The following is a 21337-nucleotide window of genomic DNA, read 5'->3' on the forward strand; positions in this document are numbered from 1 at the left end:
ATCCACTATTTCGCCAGAAAACGTAGACCTCTACAACTTCAGCTGAAAGACAATTCCCCCCACGAAATAATGACCGCAGGAGGAGTGCTTCAGCAGGACGCGTTTCTACCAGATCCGACGGGAATTTGATTACAGAGCTGCCCACGTGCAGCTCACTGCCTCGCCGCGCTGCCTCTTCTTCCTCCATGAGAATAAACCACTGGAAATCTTTCTACAGGTGAAATGTGCAAAATTAATGGAATATCACTGGGTAGAAGCTACCGGATTATCCCACTAAAAGGATTACCTTGACTTTCAAAGGAACAAGCGTTTTCAAAAGATGTTTTCAAAATTCTGACCTGTAGTATTTTACTGCATTATCTGAATCAGGATATCAAATTTTTCAAGAGATATCAAAATGCATTAAGTGTATTAACCTAAAGCAATACTGAGACATAGGGACAGTTCCTGCTGTCTGTACGTATAAATGGAAAAATGATATATTATATAAGCTGGGGAAAAGAGTCGCTAGTTAAGCACTGAAACCATCAGTACGGAGAATGACTGTCATAAAAATACAAACGACAGCAGAAACAGAACACAAGTCAAATGAAATGAAGATTACAGCTAGAATATTGCTTATTCTGTGCAAGAAAAGATGTCATAACCCAGACCCAAGCAACACAAAGCCATCAGAATCCAGTATTCAAAAGTGACTCTTACTTAAGGACATTAAATCTCTTATTTAGAAGAAAAAGAAGGTTTTCCCAGAAACCGTGATGCTCATCGTAAAAAGTGTCAAGGAAACAAGAGTGCAACGAGGGTTTATTGTTCAGAGGGAATGTGACTGGAGTGTAACTACTAAGATGTATTTCTACCCTCGTACCTTAAAGCATTTAACACGCTCCGGCCCAGGTCTCACAAAACACACGTGCAAGTCGCTTTGCAAAAAGCAGAAACCACAGAGATCAGTGTGGGACTGCTGACGTGGAAGCAGTCACCCGTGGGAATGCCGACACCGAAGCTCCCGGCGGCCGAGCACCCTTTTACAAGGCACGCCATTTGTGAAAGGGCACAAAGTCAGGTAGCGGTGAAAATCCACTGTATTTGTACACATCGCAGATGCCTTGTAGGGGCAGAGAACTGGGACAGGGTGGGATCTCCGTGACTGCAACGTGACATCCTTCCTCCCCACGTGGGCTGGGGTCAATCGGGTGAGGTTCAACAAGGCTGAGTGCCAGGTCCTGCACTTGGGTCACAGCAACCCCATGCAACGCTACAGGCGTGGGGAAGAGTGGCTGGAAAGCTGCCTGGCAGAGAAGGACCTGGGGGTGTTGGTCGACAGCCGGCTGAATATGAGCCAGCAGTGTGCCCAGGTGGCCAAGAAAGCCAATGGCATCCTGGCCTGTGTCAGGAATAGCGTGGCCAGCAGGACTAGGGCAGTGATCGTGCCCCTGTACTCGGCACTGGTGAGGCCGCACCTCGAATGCTGTGTTCAGTGTTGGGCCCCTCACGACAAGAGAGACATTGAGGGGCTGGAGCGTGTCCAGAGAAGGGCAACGGAGCTGGGGAAGGGTCTGGGGCACAAGGCTGATGGGGAGCGGCTGAGGGACCTGGGGTTGTTCAGCCTGGAGAAAAGGAGGCTGAGGGGAGACCTCATCGCTCTCTACAACTGCCTGGAAGGAGGCTGTAGAGAGGTGGGGTCGGTCTCTTCTCCCAGGTAACAAGTGATGGGATGAGAAGAAATGGCCTCCAGTTGAGCCAGGGGAGGTTTAGACTGGATATTAGGAAATTTTACTTCACTGAAAGGGTTATCAAGCATTGGAAGGGGCTGCCCAGGGAAGTGGTTGAGTCCCCATCCCTGGAGGTATCTTAAAAGACGTTTGGATGAGGTGCTTGGGGACATGGTGTAGTGGTGGGCTTGGCAGTGTTAGGTTTACGGTTGGACTCGATGATCTTAAAGGTCTTTTCCAACCTATACGATTCTGTGATTCTGTTTTAAGAAAGCTTCCAGTTTTGATGAGAGGGATAGGGGAAGGCACGCGAGTCCCATCTATTACCCGTCCCATCTATTACCCATCCCACTTTGCCCCAAAGCACCAGGGACAGCTGGAGACCTCGTTACAAGCAGCCAAAAATTAGTACAACAGACAGGAGAGACACATTGTTACACAGACTCTCTAAACACGTTTCTGATATCTTTTCTCAGTTGTCAAATTATCTGACATCCATCACCAACATGGCCTTCTGATAGTTTTTATTACATTTGACCATTAACCAAAAACTGTCTTTAACGGGAGATCTTCTCAACATCACAAGCAGCTGAAGAAGTTCGCACCTCAATTTTATTTTGCTAGAGCTCTGCTTTATTATTGTTTAAAGCAGAATTATGAAGATTAGACACGTCAGGCTTTCCCATATAACCCTGAAACCAACGGAAAGGAGTTAAGAAGCTCTTTTTCCAACTCTGCAGGTCACCCACGACCCAAGGATTTTAGGAAAAAGCTATTTCTGGCCCTACCATATTCTTTCCAAAGCAACAGAACATATTTTAGCAAATACAGGTTTGGAGCCCCATGTAATCATCTCTGCTTCCTCTATATTCAGCACAGACAATCGCATCGAGATTGCATTTGACACAAACCGTTGGTGTCCATAGAAACTGCATGACAGCAAGCGCAGGCAGAGCCCGTGCACGGCTCGAGCTCCCGAAATCTGCTAAAATGGCTCGAGCGTGTGGTCTTACACTATAACCACGCCACTGGAGTTCTGCACGCTCTGTTACCGTACAGCAAAAATATTGGGGGTAAAAAAATAAATAAATGAAATATGGGTGAGCCTGTCAGAAGGTGGCGGACGACGGGAGGTGGGAACAGAGCTGCCCAGGGCGCTCGAGCCCCGGATTTAACACAGAGTTCATCAAGTCACGTAGCGCTTCTTCCTCCAGTCTCCCCATTACAGAAAGGGGGGCAGTGGGAGCAGCCTGCGTTTATACCATTGTATGCCCTGCGCGTTTGTACAGGTTTTTTTTTTACTGGTTACCTATTAAATATTATGCATTTGGTATTGTGCTGGTATTCTAAGTGTTGCTGTAATCATGTAAATATTTCACTGTAATAACATTGCATGAATAAAGAGAATTATTTGTATCGGTCACACTAGAAAAATACATTTAAACAAACACCCACGGTATGTAGAAAGAGACAGACAACTCCCAAATACCAGAAATTTTGGATGAGGAATAGCCAAATCCTATTTTTTATTCATACCTACGCTGCTTATGCTATTAATATCTGACTTCTCTTTTGTGACTTTAGGCTATTTTAAAAACGAAACCTTGTTACCATGGAGACAATAAGCCGGTCAGCACATCTGCTGAAGAACGGGACATAAAATTTTTAAAGCGAGCATTTCAAAGGCTCGGACTTTTATGCATCCGCGCCCACGGCTCCATCAAAGACACAGAAGGGATCCTGTTAATTGAGTGAGCTGTCCCCTACCAGATTTCTGACAATCCTGTGAGCTGCTACGGTGCACCAGTACCCGCTAGCAGGGACCGCAGCAGCGCGAGCACTGGCACGCTGAGGAGATGAATCACGTCCCGCTTCCACGTGCTGCGCTGGCCACGCTCACGAAGCGGTGAGGACGACAGCTTACCACGAATATAACCCCGTGAACCTGCCCAAAAGGTTGATAGGTGGCTCCAAACAAAAACAATAAAACAACCGGGAGGGTTGTGTGTGTGTGTGTGTGGTGTTTTTAAAGAATGCAATCGTGATCATTATTTGCTTGCGACAGACACACGCATAAATAAAAACCTTTTTCCCTTTCTAACGGAACACTAAGTGGGAACGTAATTTGAGATTCAATTAGTACATTAAGAAACATTCAATTAAGCTTCCCGGTGACACAGAGATGCACAGCTACACTCGCTTTCCAGAGGAAGAAACGAAACTCGCAGAAGTCTGCTGGCTTCTTCACGGTCAGATGAAGTGATGGCAGAATTAAGGAGAGAAGCCAACTTTCCTACTCTTTGTTTTATAATAAAAAAAAATTCCATTTAAGTTTCCTTCTACTGTTATTCCAGCCCTGTGAAGCTTGTCCCCCCACCCACCTCCTCCTCCCAACCGTGCAAGGAGAAACCCAACCAAGGCAGGATTTTGGGGCGCCTGGGATCAACGCAACACCCTCAGACAGGACAAGGCAGCTCTCAGGGAGGCAGATGTGCACACGGACGTGTGACAGCCACATGCCACCAGCTGTTACCAACAGGGAGGCCAAGAACGGGGGACACGCTCCAAGTCCATCAGCCTCTCAAGCCGTATCAGAAGACAACTCCGGAAAACCTATCGGCTGCGTATCCCATGACTCTGACTTAATCCGCACAGGCAGCATCCCGGAGGAAGTTACGGAGAGGAGAGATGTCATCTAGAAGTCATCAGCACCGGTGAGCCCAACGGTTAGAAGCTGCTCAGATATAGCACCCTCCATCACTGAAACGCACAGCAGTAGCAAAGCGTGGTTCTATTTGACAGCCTTCATCGTTTCAGTATTTCTCCTCTTCTCCGGTATTTCTCCTCTTCATCGCAGTTGTCATTACGAGCCTCACCAAGGGTCACAACACACCACGTCTTCCAAACCCGGCTGCGCCCATCGATCCGATAGTCTCTCTCCAGCTGGCAGGAGACAGCTCCATGCAAGCTCTCTAACCCACCGCAGGCAAATCCCGCTGTGGCGGCTCAGGTTGGGGCAGCCTGGCACTGGGACACTCGGGACTATCCATGGGCTCCGGCCGGGACCCGGGTACAGCCCCTGCGTAGCACGCAGCCTACGCGGACGCAAGGGACGGCCTCATCTCTGTCCTGCAGAAGCAGGCTGTCTTCAGAAATCACCTCTGTGATTTGGAACTGAAATCCAGGCCACGACGTTTGGTGTTTTCCACCAAACAAGTCTCCCGAAGCTCACAGGGCCTTTGTAAACTTACTCCATGGTGCTGTACACAAGAGAAAACTGCAAACCAGCCTCAAAGTCGAATGGCTGTCGGGGCACTACAGCAAGACGCTCCGCGGACAGTTATTTCAGTTCAAGCATGCCTGACTTTGCCTTATTGTAATTCTACATATTTAGGTTAAATCAAAGTAAACTGGTCTTAAGCACACTTTAACTTGAACGATGCAACTGTTGTATTAGTTAACTACATCAATTTAAGAAGAAAGGCGCGTTAAAACAATGTCGCTCTGCCGTGCAGACAAGGCTTATGTTCTGTGGAGAAAGGGCTGAATCTTTTATTCACCTGTCAAATGCTTTAACAGTTTCTAAACGCTCTATGGAGAAAAATAACGATCCAGTCCTGTGTCTAAGGAATAATCAGATTCTATGACAGTACGCTATATTTTAGAAATTAATGACTCATCGTACAATTGAGCTCATCCCGGTAAATTACTGAAATTCTAATCTGCTCCTTTGCAGATATATATTTTATCAATCTAATCAGCATTTGATTTTGAGAAATGCCTGGGTCATTGCATACCTCGGTTGGAATGGACAACACTACTCAGCATCGTCCATCTCCTGCGTACCAGAAAACCTGTACTACAGAAGAGCAAAACCTCAAGAGCATCAACTGAGGTCTCATTTCATTCCGAGGAAAATGATTTTAAGACAAAAAAATGCAGAACTGAAGGAAGAAATCAAACGCACATTAAAAAGTTCATTGAGAAACGGTCACTGAAGCTGCCTACACACATCGCTGACGAGCAAAGACCAAATGTTGACTCCCCCTAATTCAGATCATTACTTTACAGGACAGCCAGCAAAAAACATCAACTACAAAACTCAATCCTGTACTTCAGGCCATGCATTGCTCTTGAAAACGTCGGTGTACGTAGTTAAGCTAACATCTGCCAGAGCCGATGAGCGACCTTGCCTGCTCTGCATCTGCGAAGGCACACCTGAGGTGGGAACTGGGCGGCCGTATGGCCCGCGTGCCAAGGGAAAGGTTTTCAGACTTCGTAAGTACAAACACAACTCAGCCAGCCTTAAAGCCTCCCAAATCTGATCTACAACTATTTTTTCCTTGAGTAAACAAGAGGATATCTGAACGTAGATGCCAGCGTCCAGCTAGAGCCCACCGCTTGGTCCTGCAGGGAGGACACCACAGCCCCACCTCCACGCACACACACAAACTCATCTGCAAACAAGGCACAAAACTCTTGAAAGATTTTTTTACTTTTTTCTGGTCAGAATGTCATTAACTTTTTTAAAAGTTGTTACAGCTTGAGAGCTGGTCTAATAACAGAAAATCCTCTTTTGCTTTTCCTCTCAATATCACATAGGAAAAATGATATCTAAAAGGGGGAAGCACAAGCCAGAGATGCAACACTAAGTGTAACTATGTCTTAAAAGAAAATTGACTTTAACTTCAACTGTCTCTAAATGTAAGCAGCAAAAAACTTCCAGAAACAAACTGCATGTCTAAGTGTAATTCTATGTAAAGCCAAACGTGCTTGGTCTGAAGAGGTAGGCTCGGTGGCTTTACTCGAAGTCTCTGGCATGAGCTAGAAAGGATTTCCACTGATTACTGTGAGTGTTTCAAGAAGATTTTATTACGAGGCCCTGCCGGTATCAGAGGGCAGGTAACTCTGTATTTCACTTCAAGCACGTAAGTTATGGCAACGTTATACAGCGAGGCGATCCCGCACACGAGCGGCCAAGCAACAGCCCCGTTAGGGACCAAACCATCAGTCCGCTACCCGACTTCGGTTTTCGTTCGATCTTCAGAAGCAGAGCTACTCTGGCTTGACACCTCTCCATCGCCTCATGAAACGTCATTGCACAAAACCTTCTTTCAATGAGGAAGGGCACGCTGAAGGGAGACCGAGAACAAGGAGACGTCCGATCGCACCGGCTCTAAGGGCTGCGGTTTGGTCAGCAAAAAGCAAAATGCATAAACTCTTCACGCAGCCCCGGCCAGAGCAGGCAGACGGGCACCGCCGCGGGGAGACGCCCGGCCGAGCTGAGGAGCGAGGTGGAGGAGGAAGGGAGGCTGAACCTCCCCCTCCGCCACCGCAGGACCCCTGCTCAGACCTCCGTCAGCCCTCCCCAAGCGTCGAAGTCCCCCTCTCAGGTGCTGACCTTCCCCGGGGGATCCCCAGTCCTGTTACGCAGATGGAGCCATTTACTGCGTGGCTCTTCCCTCCCCAAATTCTATTGGCACCTCATCATAAAAGGTTTTAATGACTTCTGGCGCAGGTAGCTATAGCTGCAGCCCCGGCCCTGCTAACTCACCTGGGACCACCCGCAGTAAAAAACGGCCACCGTGGCCCTTTCTTTTGACAAGAAGCGATGCTCTAACATGACCTTTGGGTGACCGTTGTTGTTCTTCACAGGTCACGTAACCTTCCTCAGTGAAATAAATTCTATTAAAAATCACAAGCAATAAAACTGATGCCACCAGCAGTCAAAGAAAAAAACCTAAAATTGCATATACTCACCAGTCACACCCTATCAAAATAAGCGGTGGAAATGTAAAATCTTACAGAAAAAACAACGAGTTATTACAGCATTTTGCAAAATTATAAGCATATGTTTTCAGCTGACCTACTTATTGTCTTATAATTGACTTCTGTCCCTCAAGGGGGTTCTTAAATATAATTGAGCAGCACCTGCCACGTCAGAGGAACAATTCTGTACACCCATTCCTCGCTCGCATACTGCACTTAACAGCTTCAGCGCCAGCATTACTCGCAGCCTTGGCCGTGCCACTGGAGACAGAGGAGCCCATCCAACAACCTGGGAACCTCCTGCACCCCAGGTCACCCCAGGACACAAGCGATCGCAGGAGCAGGTCTTATTTTTTATACCAGCCCAATGATTTTCAGCACATACCTACCTGTTCCCACTTGTACATCACTCCGTCCATGTCTTCCAGCGCAGCGTTTCCCACAGCAAGAGGCAATTACGGGCACCGCCAGCTTCCCACGCTGGTGATGCTGGAGTGGGTAGCTCTGCCCTTGCTGACAGACACACGGGACTCAGCGCGACGGACCGTCTTTGCTTATCAGCACACAGCGTTGACAAAAATGCAAATTCAAAAGCTCGTCCAAACATTATTCCCTGACTAAATTAGATTGAGCAGTAGATTGAAGCCAAAAATGAAATGCAACATAATGAAAAGCCAAGTAAAGAGTTCAAATCTGGGTGACCTGCGCCCCTCCCGACACAAAAGGAAACCAATGATAAAATTTCTATCGGTATTTTGGACTTGGGCAAGAAACTGGTGCACAGTTCTTAACGCATGAGATCTACAAAAGATTAAACTCTTTTGGGACATCTATCGCAAATCTTACTGACAGAATTTCAATTGTTTAAAAATTATACCTACAATCACGACAATGTTACTTGAAGTTAATCCCTGCTATTAGGACTTCTTTTTCCACTTATCCCTCAAAAGCCTGACTGTTATTAGGGAACACCTCACAGCAGGAGAGGACAGCAACACCGGGCGGCTGGAGCTGCTCTACATCTGCAGAGCCAAAATCCCCCGTTCTCAAAGAAAAGCCACTAACCGCAAAGGCTGAGGAAACGGTCTCATTCTCGCACCAAAGGAGCAGCAGAAGCACCGTTGTGCAAAGGAAACGCTGTCCTGAGGAGCTGAATCACCCCATGGCGAGGAACATCACATGAAGTCCATGGGAAGGAGCAGCGAGACCCTCGCCCCGGCACACCTCCGGCTCAGGCCCACCGCGCTCTCCCCCAGCAAGGGGCAGGCAACCCCAGAGTTGCTTTTGTTGCTCAGCTCACACAATTCAAATTGAATCTGCTCACCGATACCATGAAGAGAGCTACCGCACTTGCCCCTTTAAAAGGTCTCAAGGTAGTAAATCGCTGAGGACCTTTTGCTGTTTTAAATCTCGGTCTGAAACGTCACCTTAGAAAGTGGCAGCAATTTGTCTGCTCCCTTCTCATTTGGGATAAGCGGGTTCCGGTATGGATCAATTCACTTCACTATATATTGCACAGAGCTGAAGTTATATTGGTGTGGTAGGTTCAGCCGACACAGCATCGTCCTCTGCCAGGGCAGCGCAGACAGATGCTGGTGCACAGAGAGCCCCGGCGCCGGCGTGGATACGCTGCCGGGACGCCTCGGCTGCCGCGCGGTGGGACTCGTGGCTCTGCAACTGTCACGGAAGGAAAAACATCCCACCACCCGAGTTTCCTATTATTATTTGGCGGCACACCTCAAATGTGTCACCGAACGTAAAGCAATCCCTCGGGGAGGGACAGAAGTAAAAGCGAGTCTCCCCATCCTCCCCAAAAAAAGACGACAGGCAAACAGAGGTTGAAGCACGCAGCACCTGCGGAGCACAGCACGTCCTGAGAGACGAGACGGAAAACACCGCAAAGCGCAGGAACCGCGTCCGCGCGTTCTGCACACGGATGAGGCGTGTGATGCCTTCTCCGTAACTCAGCCGTGACGCCCAGCGCGTCTGTTAGAGGAGCCAGGCTCTTCCACGCGAGCGGTGGCTTTCTCCCGGTGCTGGTGCGAGCGCTTCCACGTGCAAGGTTTTCAAAAATCCCACGTCGCATCCTCGCTCCCTCAGACAGCGAGTGCTCCGGATGACGCCGATTACCCTCCGTTTGCCTAAATCACAAGCCCTCAGTTTCCATGTGAGCACGGCACAAAATCCACCTCTTGAAACAACGCTTCTGACAAGCTGAAAGATTCCCCAGGACATCTCCAAGAAGGGCCCACAGCCGCCACGAGAGACTAACACAGGCTACAACTACCTTTATGTTTATTTATCCTTGTTTCAACTCTAATTTACATGGCTGAGATCACGTTAAACGTCAAATTCTTACTGTCACTCTCACATCTCATTCTGCCGGTGCTGGAAACGGGGACTGCCAGCCTGACACAGCTGCGGCTCTGCTCCGGGCTGGAGCGGTGACGAGGAGACACCGCAAAGCAAAATAAAACTTCCCTGTGTTATTTACATCTCTTTCTCCGACACACTGACCTCACAACTTCCACGTCCTGAGCAAAATACGCTTCCACGCGTGACAAGTGTCCCCGAATTTGTCAAGGGCCCAGTTCCGCTTCCTTAAATTTCTATTAAAGTCCCTGAGGGATCCGGGGGTGCGTGGGACACAGGTTCGTGCTCCAAGAAATGTTCTACCTCCTTCGCTTTTAAAGCAAATTGAGAACATTTACTCAAAGAAGCACCTTTGAGGAGAGAAAGCGATGCTTCGGCGAGGCTCGGGATGTTAGTCTGTATGTTACCACGGGACAGCTGGCAGGCGAGAGCGTGAGGCTGGGAGCAGAGAAGGAAAGGGTCACTGTCAGCGGGAGGCTTCAGCTCCATCGCTAACACTCCTGGAGTGCCAGGGGAAGCAGGGCTGCTGTATAATTAGCACCGAGGAGCCCGAAGCCACAAACTGAGATGCCAATGCTCTTGACACCTTTACAGTCATTTTCTTCCAGAAATCCTCAAGGCAGACGAGCACTAAAGTCTCAGCTTCCATTCTGCAAGGAAAGTGTATTTCTTCCCCTCGCTGTTACAGGGAATAACTGGAAAACCGGCCCAACGTACCCATCGCAGCTCAGGAACGGAAGGCAAACACGGTACATGTGTTCGTCAGAATAAATTAGGACCTCAGCTGGGTTTTCAGGCCCCTCTCCTCACCCCGGAGCTCTCTGGGTTGGGAGTTTTAAGCCCAGCCCTGACCCGTGCCCAAACTCCCCCGGCGCTGGGAGCAGCCGCAACTTGTGCGGTGCCCGGAGCCGGAGCCGGAGCCGGAGCCTCGCCCGGCAGCAGCAGCCTCGCCGAACCCCACGACACCGGCGGTTCCTCACCCCGCTTCGAGCGGCGGAAAGGCGGCGGCAGCGCGCCCCGGCCCCGGCCCCGCCGCTCCCCGGCCCCGCCGCTCCCGGCCCCGCCGCCCCTCACCTGCCGCAGGATGAAGCTGGTGGAGGTGGTGCTGCCGTCCGAGCGCTTCAGCCGGCTGCGGCGCGTCGCCGTCCCCCTCGTCACCTGCCCCGGGGGAGGCCAAGACATCAAGGTCGCGTCGCCGGCACCGCCACCGCCACCGGAGCCGCGCCCGCCCGCCCCGCCCGCCCCCGCGGCCCCCGGGCGGCACCCACCGCGGCCATGGCGGCCAGGATCGGCGGCTCCCTCAGCCTCGGCCCCCTCAGCCTCGGCCTCAGCCTCGGCCCCGGCCCCGGCCCCGGCCCCGGCGGCACCTGGTCGCCGGGCGCAGCCGGGCTGCTGCCGCCGAGCGAGTGCGCGGTGGGAAGGGCGAGGGCGGGCGGGGGGCGGGCGCGGGGGGCCGGGGAGGCGCCGGGCGGCCCCGGGGCGGGGCGGGGCCGGACACGCGTGTCCCCCGCCCCGTGGCGGCCCCGGGGGGCCGAGCCCACAGCGGCCGCGGCGGGGAGCGGCCCGGGGCAGGCGCCGGCCCACGGGCGGGGGGAAACGCGCCCGCGTGGAACAGCCCCGGAGCCGAAGGGCGGGAGGCGAATTTCGGTGAAGCCGCCCGATTTCCTGCAGCTGGTGAACGGAGCGGGTACCGCAGCCGGAGCCCGCCCTGCCCGGCGGGGGAGAAACTTCGGCGGCGGCTGTCCGTGAGGGGCACGCCGGGGCTCCGGGCTTCAGGAGCCGACAGACGTGGTCTGCGGGGAGCAGAAACAACCGGGAACTGCGGGGGCACCGCGGCCGCAGCCACCGGTGGCCTGCGCTGGCGTCCCTTGTCCCCCGTCCCGGCCCTCCGCATCCCACGCGGGACCCTGGCAGACCGGAGATGGGACGCGGATGCTGCGGGCGAGTGCCGGCCTCTGAGCCCGGTTTAACCTCCTCCAGCTGAAACCGAGCCACAACTGCCATGACCACGTAAACCGCAGTGCCACCCAACGCTTCCGAGTATTGATCAGCATTAATTTGCATCAACTACCAGTTGTGAAGAGTGCTGTTAATTTCCAGGGTACAGAGGAAAGAAAGATAAATCAGGAGATTAAGCAATTTGTGTGAAGTTAAAGAGGAAATCTGGGGAAGAATTGGAAGCAGGACCTGGATTTCCTGCTTCCCACTCCTGCGCTGTAACTACAAGCACATTACACCTCCCACTGAAATGAATAAGAGGAGAAACGTGTGCATCTTCAAACTGATCTCGCTTTTACACCAGAAAGCTCTGAACACACACACACCCCTCCCGTGAAGGGCTAAAGCACTTGGGAGCAAACATTTCTTCCTCTCTGGCTATAGAAACAACCTGCAGATTTTTTTTTAATTCCTCGGATGAAATTAGGCAGCCTGGTTTCTTTATCAAAGATGAATGTGGGTCATGACTGCTGTAGTCTAAATTAGATTATTTTTAAATTCAGTTTAATCATTAAATTGGTACTGGGAAGGGTACTTTTCTTTAAACATTACTCTTAGTGTGACAGAGTATGTGGCTGACTTCCCGAGTTCACATACTGTCCAGAAAACTAACTCGTCTCACTTCAGCAAGACATGGTAATGTTTAGGTTGAGATTAGAAATGAAAAACAAACAAGCATTTCCCAGTAATTCAGTAAATGCTTTGGCTTTATAAGGGCTTTGTAAGATTCAGACTTGCAGCCTGAAGTGACCCGAAATCAACCCGCTGAGGTCAGCCACTCCACAGGGCTGTAAAGAAATGATGAAACGCAGTGGCTTACGTCTAAATCGCAATTCACGGAGTTGTTCTCAGCTAGGTTAGGCTGTCCTAACCTAGGTTTTTTGGTGTCCATTCACAGCAGTAGCAGAAGGCATCTTTAAAGCACCCGGATTTATTCTTATTTTTGGTTGAGCTAGAAATCTCTGGGTAATTTGTTTAGATTCTCCATGAAAACCTGTACTAAGCCATAAGCAATCATGGCTCGCTCTTAAGACATGCGATACAATCAAATTTAAAGAGCAGTACCTTTGCTTTCTGTATAAACACCTTATCGATCATTTGTGGCAAAGCATTATTATCGTTTTATATAAATTACTCCCTTCAGTTCCCCAACGGCTAACACCCTGTACGGAGCGGTATTCTCTCGCTCACCTACTGAGCCTGGCTCAGACGCTTAGGGCAACAGGGCGCTGGTTCCCAATGAGAAGAGCTCGTCAGCAGCGGGGAAATGCAGCCCAGCTAGGAAACGAGCCTTTTCAGAGCACCCTTTGCTGACGGGAGGGCAGGGGGAGCGGGGATGGGGAAGGCTGCAGCACCCAAGGCCGCACCACGTGCTGCCAACAGCACCTCCCGTAGCCTTTGTCTAATCTTTCTGGCAAGGACTTAACTACGTAGCAAAGAGAAAACTTCACCCATGTTCGTTAAACAAACTTTGTTTTATTCACACCAGGCAATGCACACATACTGCAGACAGGAGGCCAAATGGCTATTCCCCCAAAACAGTTCCCCCCTTCTTAATACTGCAAACTCTTGAAGATAATTTTCTGTAAGAACTGCGATACATCTGTTAACCAGTACATATTCACCTTAAACCCCAGCCAAAAGAGAAGGAGAACCTTGATCCGAATTCAAAGTTCAGGCGTGCCGTCCGTCGGCGGCCAGGTCGCTCGCTGGCCGACCGAAGATGTGACAGTGGCGGTGAAGGGAGCAGAGCTGTGGAAGCGCAGAGGTGCTCGGAACCTGCCCCAGCTGTATTGCCTTTCCTTCGTTTTTCATTTTCACCAATTCAAAACAGTTTGAGTCCGCTTCATGTAAAAATGTAACTGGTAAGAGCCATAAATTCTAGAGAGTTACTCATTCATTCAACAGGTCCATCACAGTGTTCAATGTAAGCAAGAGTAGTGCCTGTTATTTCTTAGAAAAGATGCATAGATAAAAATTAGACCAAAAAAAAATCTTCCTATCAGAAAATAATTCCTGTAAGAGATTGCAGCTGCAGCCATGTCCCCCTCAGCTCTCCTTTCTGAGGGACAGCCTTCAAAAGAATTACACTGTTCCACAAGTCCATGAACATCTACGAACAAAACCTGAAGTAAAACGAACACAGAACATTATTTTTAAGGTTTACTGGTTACGGAAACAATCTGATTTTTTTTTAAATTGTAACTTCTGTACCAAATTAAATAGACGATGCGTTTGTCACATCAAGGCTGTACGAAAGACCACAACTTCTCAAAACACATCTCTGCGTGGTGATATTACAGACAAATTCAACTTGCTTTCAGCCGACTATAACTTAGACATAATAGGTTGCCAACTCATACTAGAAGAAAATTTATCTAGTATTGATATTTTCAACGCCCATGAAACAAATAGGTTACAATAAAATTCTCATAAAGTTGCACAAATTTCTATGTTAACCATTAAGAGTTTATATGAAAAAGCAGACGTTATCTACCATCGATTCCTGATATAAAACAGTAGGTAGAAACCTAATGTAGAAATCTGAAGTTAGATAAATCCTTTGGCAGCATGTTCAGTTACAATCAGGCCTTAAAAATAAATATGATAATGTATAGAAGTATGAAGAGAAAAAACAGATCCTATTAACACCAAACCCGCTAAATACACTATTTTAATAATAATTAAATTATTTTACACTATCTACAAGTTGCATATCACAGAATTAGGAATATGAGAGATGACAGAATGACAAATCCTGCTTTTATAAAATTTCAGGCTTTAACAGTATGCATATATGTAGCTGTGTAGAAAATCTCAGACAAATGAGTATATACATTATTTATATTTAATAATTAACTGAACATAATCAAATCGCATCTGTCTAGCCATCTCAATTTAAGATACTCAATATTTCTGCTGGACCGAAGTTTTGAATCCAATAAAAATACCCACGTTAATCTCAACTTACTAAAAAATATGGAGAATCTATATAAATGATAGCAAGGTTTAGTTTGACTACCTACCAACTTGGAACAAAGTAAACTCTTACAAAAAATCTCCAAACACCACGAATTTTGAACAGCAGCATGGAAATTAATTACTCTTCTTAAAGAACGCAAGGAACAAGTTATCAAAATACTTCAGTACTACATGTGTTATTTATACTGAGCTACTTCAAGGGGAAGGATAAAGATAAAGTCATGTCAAAAGGAAAGACAAAAGCTTCCTTCCAATTGCACAAATTTAAATAAAAAAAAACAATTTAAAGAGCAGGTACTGAATACCTTATTGCATAAGCATGAGGCTGCAAATGAATAAGGTCATGATACTAAATAATTAAATCATTTGTCAAAGAAATGGAGGTGGCGCTGAGTGAAGGGTGGTTTTTATTGCTCAACAACAGCCTACAATCTGATAGTTCTCATTTGGTAGAAAATTTATATACCAAACATACTTATTTAGACATTTGGGAGTTTCATGCATTTAATCAAGATGTTTTTAATCAGTGATTTGCTTCCACTATTCTCCCAATCTAAAGATTATTACTCATCATAAAATTACTAAAATAGGTATAAATATGACTATGCTAAAGTGAGAGGTAAAGAGGAGAACGAAGTGATTTTTTTCAGAGGTTGAAACAATAAAAGAAAGAAATCCCACAATCCTGAAAGATAATTCAGCTCCTCTTGTACAAACCCCACCCATTAAAAAAGTGCATCAGGGCAGAAATTCTTGGATTTCTTTTCTTAGCCACCAAATGCTACGCTGCCACAGTTCCAAGGCAATTCCTCTTCCCAAGACACGTCTGTCATTTTCAATATGCAACCACTCCTTGCATTAAATGAGGAGCACAATCCCACTCACTAAGCACGTGTATTCCGCCTGTACAGACAGTGCGGTAAATACACCTTTTTCAAACGGTTTAAGAGTTTCTCTGACTGTAATCGGTGTTTATTTAGACATGGATGTGGTGGCAGAGAAAGGAAATCCAAGAGAGGCAAGAACCCCTTGGTCCCATAAAGACGATTCCTGTTCCACTCGGCTCCCCAATGGAAAGGGAACAAGGCAGATTCTCACAGTCGTAAGCTTCAAACATTCTTGAGCCTGTCCTTTACCACAAGGAACTACAATACTCCTTCACTTCTAAATACATCCAAAAGGAAAAGAAAAGAGATTCTGTACAAGCTTCTGGCTCAGCACCTTGTATCCACAGAGTGCCCACACAGTCAGCTGGGAGCATCCCTTGCCTGCTCTTGCAAAGGAGACTTGTGCTTGCAGTACCACCTCTGCCAAAAGACACAAGCGAGTGCTAGCAAAACCCCACCTGTTTTCAAGAGAAACACATCAGGAGGTCTCTGTAGTTTCCCAAAATCTAATAGGCAGCACTGTGAAAATCTCATTTCTCGTATTTCTGTAGGTACATGGTCCTCACTGTCACAATATCAAGTAATTGTCTCTTCCAGTTCTCATCTGCTGAACTCGTGCAGTTGTCCAACTACGCGGTGCACATCGTACTGTAAAGCTCACTACAGCAGCGCAGAGAGAAGGTGGTCTCTAAATCTGCAGAGATTCTCTAAAGCCACTTGGATAGAAAGATTGTAGTAAGATACTAGAGGAGGCAACGCATAACGAGAGCAATGCATAACAATGACTAAGCACCCTCAAGTTTTCAGAAACACATTTAAAAGAAAAAAAATATTTTTGGACAATCTTTTAACTTAAGATTCACACGTGGCGTTTCTTGAGAGCACTGAAATAAGGGCTCAAAGTAATCAGAAATTATTTTAAACCATCAGCTAATCTAGTTCAAGCTATCTTTACGCAAATGCTTAACAATCAGATCTGATGTGTATTTTTACTCGGCATCACCCTAATGCAGTAAGTTGGGTTATTTAAAAGGAAAATGTATTTTGATATCCGTGACAGGTATTCATCAAAATCATTAGGTCAGGCAACCTTTATTCATTAATTCAGAAATATGAGCTGGTTTGTTTTTAAAGGAGAGGCTGTTGATGGTAATTTGTTTGTTGCTGTAGAACGGAATGAGCAGGAACTGCCACGGGATAACCTGGTCCTTGAGGCAAACTTGATGTATTATTCTGGTAAGCCGACATATCCACTGACATTCCCATCTGCTGCTGGGTGTAAGCAGCTGTGCTGGCAGCTGACGGAAGGCCAGGGTTCTGGTTCATGTACGTCTGGTTTAACACAGAATCCGGTCCTGGGCTGTAACAAAACAAAACAAATCTAGTTCTGACAAGTTCATGTCTATTTATCTGATAAGCAGGTTTGCAAAGAAGAATATTGCTTAGTCCAAAAGCGATCTGTGTATTTTCAAAATGATCAAACAGTATTACGTGCCATTGTAAATATCCCCAGAACACACAACCTCTAGAAAAAGGAGTAAAATTACCACCAGGAAGAAGGTGGTTTGACAGTTTGCTGAAGCGATACCTTAAATACGCAGCTTGAGCTGGCTGAGTTGCTCCAGAAGAATTTATACTTTGAGGCAGAGACCTCAACGGCCCCATCTGATCAGGTCCTAGGCTATAACCTGGGGAAATGGTGACTTGGTGAACACCCTGGATCATGTAGTTTCCACTAGGTGGCTGTACAGGATATGACTGTAAATAAATAAAAAAACCCCATTGTATACCTTTTATTTTCAATTAAGTAGCAGCAAATGTGGCACAGAATACCACTACAATGAACAAACATGTTAGGGTTCACAGGCTGAATGAACATCAATTAATTTTTCCAACAAGGTTCTAAAACCAAAGCATGTAACTTCTCGTAACACATTTTAAATAGGCATCCTTTATTTCATCAGAAGGCACCTTTTTCAGAAATGCACCGCTAACAAGGTCAGCGCTTAATATCTGAAAAAAGAACCTTTTGTACCACGTACAAAACCTCTGCCCCTCCCAGAAACCTTATTTCTTTCTCTGCCATTTGCCTTGTCTTTAAAATGTTCAGTCCTTACATGTTTTGACACACAGAGTTGAGTAGGAAGATGGGCACCATATGAGACTTGTTATTTAACACATTTTGGAAATTAAAACGTTAGAATATTCTAAGACTATAACACAAAAGGAAAGCAAAAACTTTAGTTTCTTGTATTTCTGGTTTAAGATAACACAAGTCTTTACTCAAAATCCAGATAGAACAGGTGGCGTAACATGCTTAGTCTACAGAAGTCTACGCTGCTCATTGGTTTTGCGCTAAGCTCAGCATGGTCAGCATTATCTTGTATTTTTCACCGCTGGAAGCACGCATCTTGGAAGAAACAGTAAACTCCAGTTGCCTTTTGGCTTAAATTACTTTTTAACCTCCAAATATAATGAATCTTCCATCGCTACCACCAGTTAAGGACATGGAATTACTTTTAACTGACACATTTTCAGATCTAGCAGTTGCTATGGCAACTATTCTTTTCCCACTGAACAATTAACATTAAAGTAAAATTCACTTAAAGTAAAAACACTCATTCTATGCTTTCACCAGAAAGGATCTTTAAAATCTCTCTCCTCCATTTTTGTTTTCTTAAACATCAATATGGCACATTAGAGAGACTGTAAAACAGTTTTGAGCAACTACACCCCCTAATAAAACATGTTCGTTTCTTAGGGGGGGGGGGGAAAGAGAGCTAAAACCAGACTAGTGTTTCTATATTTAGACAAAAGTACACTGCACTCATGATTAATGCACTAATATTAAAGTTCACTCACATCCCCGCTATTAGGTAAGAAGGTAACATTTTACTTTAAGACTGAGGACATGACTCACAGCAAGAATATCCACCAAGCTGCTGAAACACACCATTCTTACTGTAAAGAATTAATCATAGAAGGAATCTTTCAGTATTTTCAGTACAGTATCTTTCTGTTAAGTAGAGCAAAATTAACAACTATACCTGATTGTACAAGCAGGTAAATGCAAACTGAAGTACTCCATTCTACTGCGTAAATGATATTTTATTCTAAAGGCTATAAAAAGTCACCAGGCAATGTCAGATTGTTCGTAGGCTAGCAAGAAAGTGTACATTTCATTTTTGCTGTCATCTTTTTAAATAGAAATCTATATTAAGAAAGTGTCTATTTCCAGAAAGGGGTACTGACCTGCACTGAAACACCAGAAGATGTAGGTGGGTATTGTGCAGGATGGTGGAGTTTTGAGTAGGCTGAATACATTGGTGTTTCATTCATCAGTTTGTTATAGAGCTCCAGAGCTTCTAGAACTTTCACATTCAATTCAGATAATTCCGAATGTTTTCTGTTTCAAAACGAATACATGCAAACACTAAGTTTCTCTGACATCTAGTCTTAGACGGTACAAAAGAACATCTAGTCTTAGACGGTATAAAAGAAGAGTGGTTCATTAAACAGTTTTGAATATGCAAGGCAAAAAACCTTAAAAAGGCAGTCAATTTCTTACACACCTATATTGTAAAATTGCCATTCTGTTTCTTATACCAGTGGGACTGGAAGGAGAGTCCAAGTGATGAACAACTATTCTTCCCTAGCTGCAATAAGGCAAGCAACTCCACAGATGTTAGTTACCTTTTCTTTTCACCCTCAAATATCCCTAGGAGTCTGAGGGGGAAGAGGTGAAGATATCATTGAACAGATTTTTCTGTCACAGAGGACAGTCAGCAGCACACTGAAAATACCAAGCTCTAGACAGATTGCAAAAGGCTACAGTCAAAAAATGCTAATATAAAATGCACCCAGTAGCTTATGCAGGAAGTTCTGGAGAGCAGCAATCAAATCTTAGTACACACACTGGGACTTCGGTACCTAAGCATTAAAAAATAAAGGCAGAATTGTCAAAATTTCTTTCTTGCAAGATTATCTAGCTTGGAAGATGAAAGAGAAAGTACCCCAAAAAATTTAATACAACTGCACAATTTAAAGTAAATCACAGTAAATAACGCAGAAGCTACGTTATGGCTCACCTATCTATCTCTTCTAGTTTTTCATCTATCATTGGACCCATCTGTTGACAAATATCTGTGAAGACAAAAGTGTCAAGGTAGTTAATGTCTTGCACAATTAAAAGTTTGCAGCCAAAAAATACTTTATCCAAGTACACTAAAATAGCATACGAAATTGGAGAGTGCACCTAGTTATCATGTGTGTCCCATTCCTCCAGCCCGAACACTTTGGTTATTCTGCTTTGTCATCCTCTCTCCTCTTTCCCTCTACCCTCTCAAGCGAAAGACTACTGATGAAAAACATGGGGAATTTTGCATTTCTGCTTGCACTGTGCAAGATCTACGACTTTCATCTGGAATGTCCAATTTGACTGCCTATGAATCTATCTAGATCTGCTGTACTGTAAAGCTTCCTCTACCTTCACTTTTTCCATTCTGGGAACACTTCTTTTTCCATGCATGCTCAATTGTTATTACACACCTTGAACTAATTGGCTCTTAAGTGAACTGAACCTCCCCTCCCCTCCTAGCCACAGTATTTTGGAGAAATCTTGACACAGAATTAATTGCTTATTTCAAGCAGAGTTTTGATAGGTGGATGGATCTTGCAAAGATCAGGCATTGTACACTAGCTGGAAGTTATGCAAATTACTCTGCTAAACATGGAGTTAGCTTGGCAACTATTAGAAAATTCAAAGTTATACATACAGCCCCACGCTCCCACTGTGAAATAAGCTGTTCTACAGCACACTAATAGTACAGACCACGGTTTCTCTAAGCTTAAAATAAATGCAAAAGAACTACCAGCTCAATCCACAAAAGGTAATTGTGAGAAGAAATACAAAAACTAGCTAACTTAGTGCTCGAAGTACCTTCTGAGTCTAGAAGATCCGGAGAATCAAGCTTTAAATCTGTAGGATCTATACTCTGAAGTACCTGCAGTGTTTTATCCATCTTATCCTGAAAAGTGAAGAGAAGATTAAGAACAGTTATTTCTGAAGCATGGCAGAGACTGTTTTAATTTTCAAATTAAAAAAAAAGTTCTTTATATAAAGAGAATTATCTGCTAACACTCAGTAGCAAAAGAATGTTTCAACCAATGTAAAATCTCAGCAATTTTTTTACATTGAAAGTGACTGCATACCTCATCAATATAAACTGGCTCAGGTTCTGCTTTCTTAATTTCTTCTGTAGTATCCTCAGGAACAGAATTTTTATCCACAGTTGCTGAAAGAACAAATATTAGTTGCTTTTCTGCAGCTGTGTTACTATGATAACTTGAAATACTCATTTTCTCCTTGCCTGCCATTAGATCTTTAAACGAGAGAGAAATTTGAATAAGTACTTTAAGCAGTGATGCACCTACCTGCTGGAGAAGGGAAAATGGGTTTGCCTAGAAAACGTTCTGATAAGCTGCCTTCTTTGGGCTGTTAGCCTGATTATGAACCTAGGCCCAGCAAGGGAAAGACTCTTGAGTCGTATTAGCATCTAAAAACACCTCCAACACATGTACAGTTACTTTCAGCCAAGTTGTAAGTGTTAAGATTTA

At 45.8% G+C, this 21337-nt stretch overlaps 2 protein-coding genes across 7 annotated transcripts in view; both read right to left on the reverse strand.

The window, feature by feature from the left end:
* The window catches only part of CACNB4 (calcium voltage-gated channel auxiliary subunit beta 4), a 107805-nt gene extending 96556 nt beyond the window's left edge, over window positions 1–11249 (reverse strand). For all 5 annotated transcript variants that reach the window (XR_012777007.1, XR_012777008.1, XM_075511389.1 and 2 more), the window contains exons 1-2: window positions 11123–11249; window positions 10929–11012 (exon numbers count right to left, since the gene is read on the reverse strand). Coding sequence is in view for 3 of the 5 variants with exons in the window: in XM_075511389.1 (XP_075367504.1) it covers window positions 10929–11012; window positions 11123–11131 (93 nt within the window). In the remaining 2 variants the exon portion in view is untranslated. The remainder of the gene's footprint in view (window positions 1–10928; window positions 11013–11122) is intronic.
* A 2059-nt stretch (window positions 11250–13308) lies between these two features.
* The window catches only part of STAM2 (signal transducing adaptor molecule 2), a 28118-nt gene continuing 20089 nt past the window's right edge, over window positions 13309–21337 (reverse strand). For both annotated transcript variants that reach the window (XM_075511301.1, XM_075511302.1), the window contains exons 9-14: window positions 20933–21015; window positions 20661–20748; window positions 19810–19864; window positions 18974–19127; window positions 17310–17479; window positions 13309–17081 (exon numbers count right to left, since the gene is read on the reverse strand). In XM_075511301.1, the coding sequence (XP_075367416.1) occupies window positions 16850–17081; window positions 17310–17479; window positions 18974–19127; window positions 19810–19864; window positions 20661–20748; window positions 20933–21015 (782 nt within the window). In that variant the 3' untranslated portion in view covers window positions 13309–16849. The remainder of the gene's footprint in view (window positions 17082–17309; window positions 17480–18973; window positions 19128–19809; window positions 19865–20660; window positions 20749–20932; window positions 21016–21337) is intronic.

This window comes from Mycteria americana, chromosome 9, assembly GCF_035582795.1.
Source record: "Mycteria americana isolate JAX WOST 10 ecotype Jacksonville Zoo and Gardens chromosome 9, USCA_MyAme_1.0, whole genome shotgun sequence".
NCBI classification, from domain to species: Eukaryota; Metazoa; Chordata; class Aves; order Ciconiiformes; family Ciconiidae; genus Mycteria; species Mycteria americana.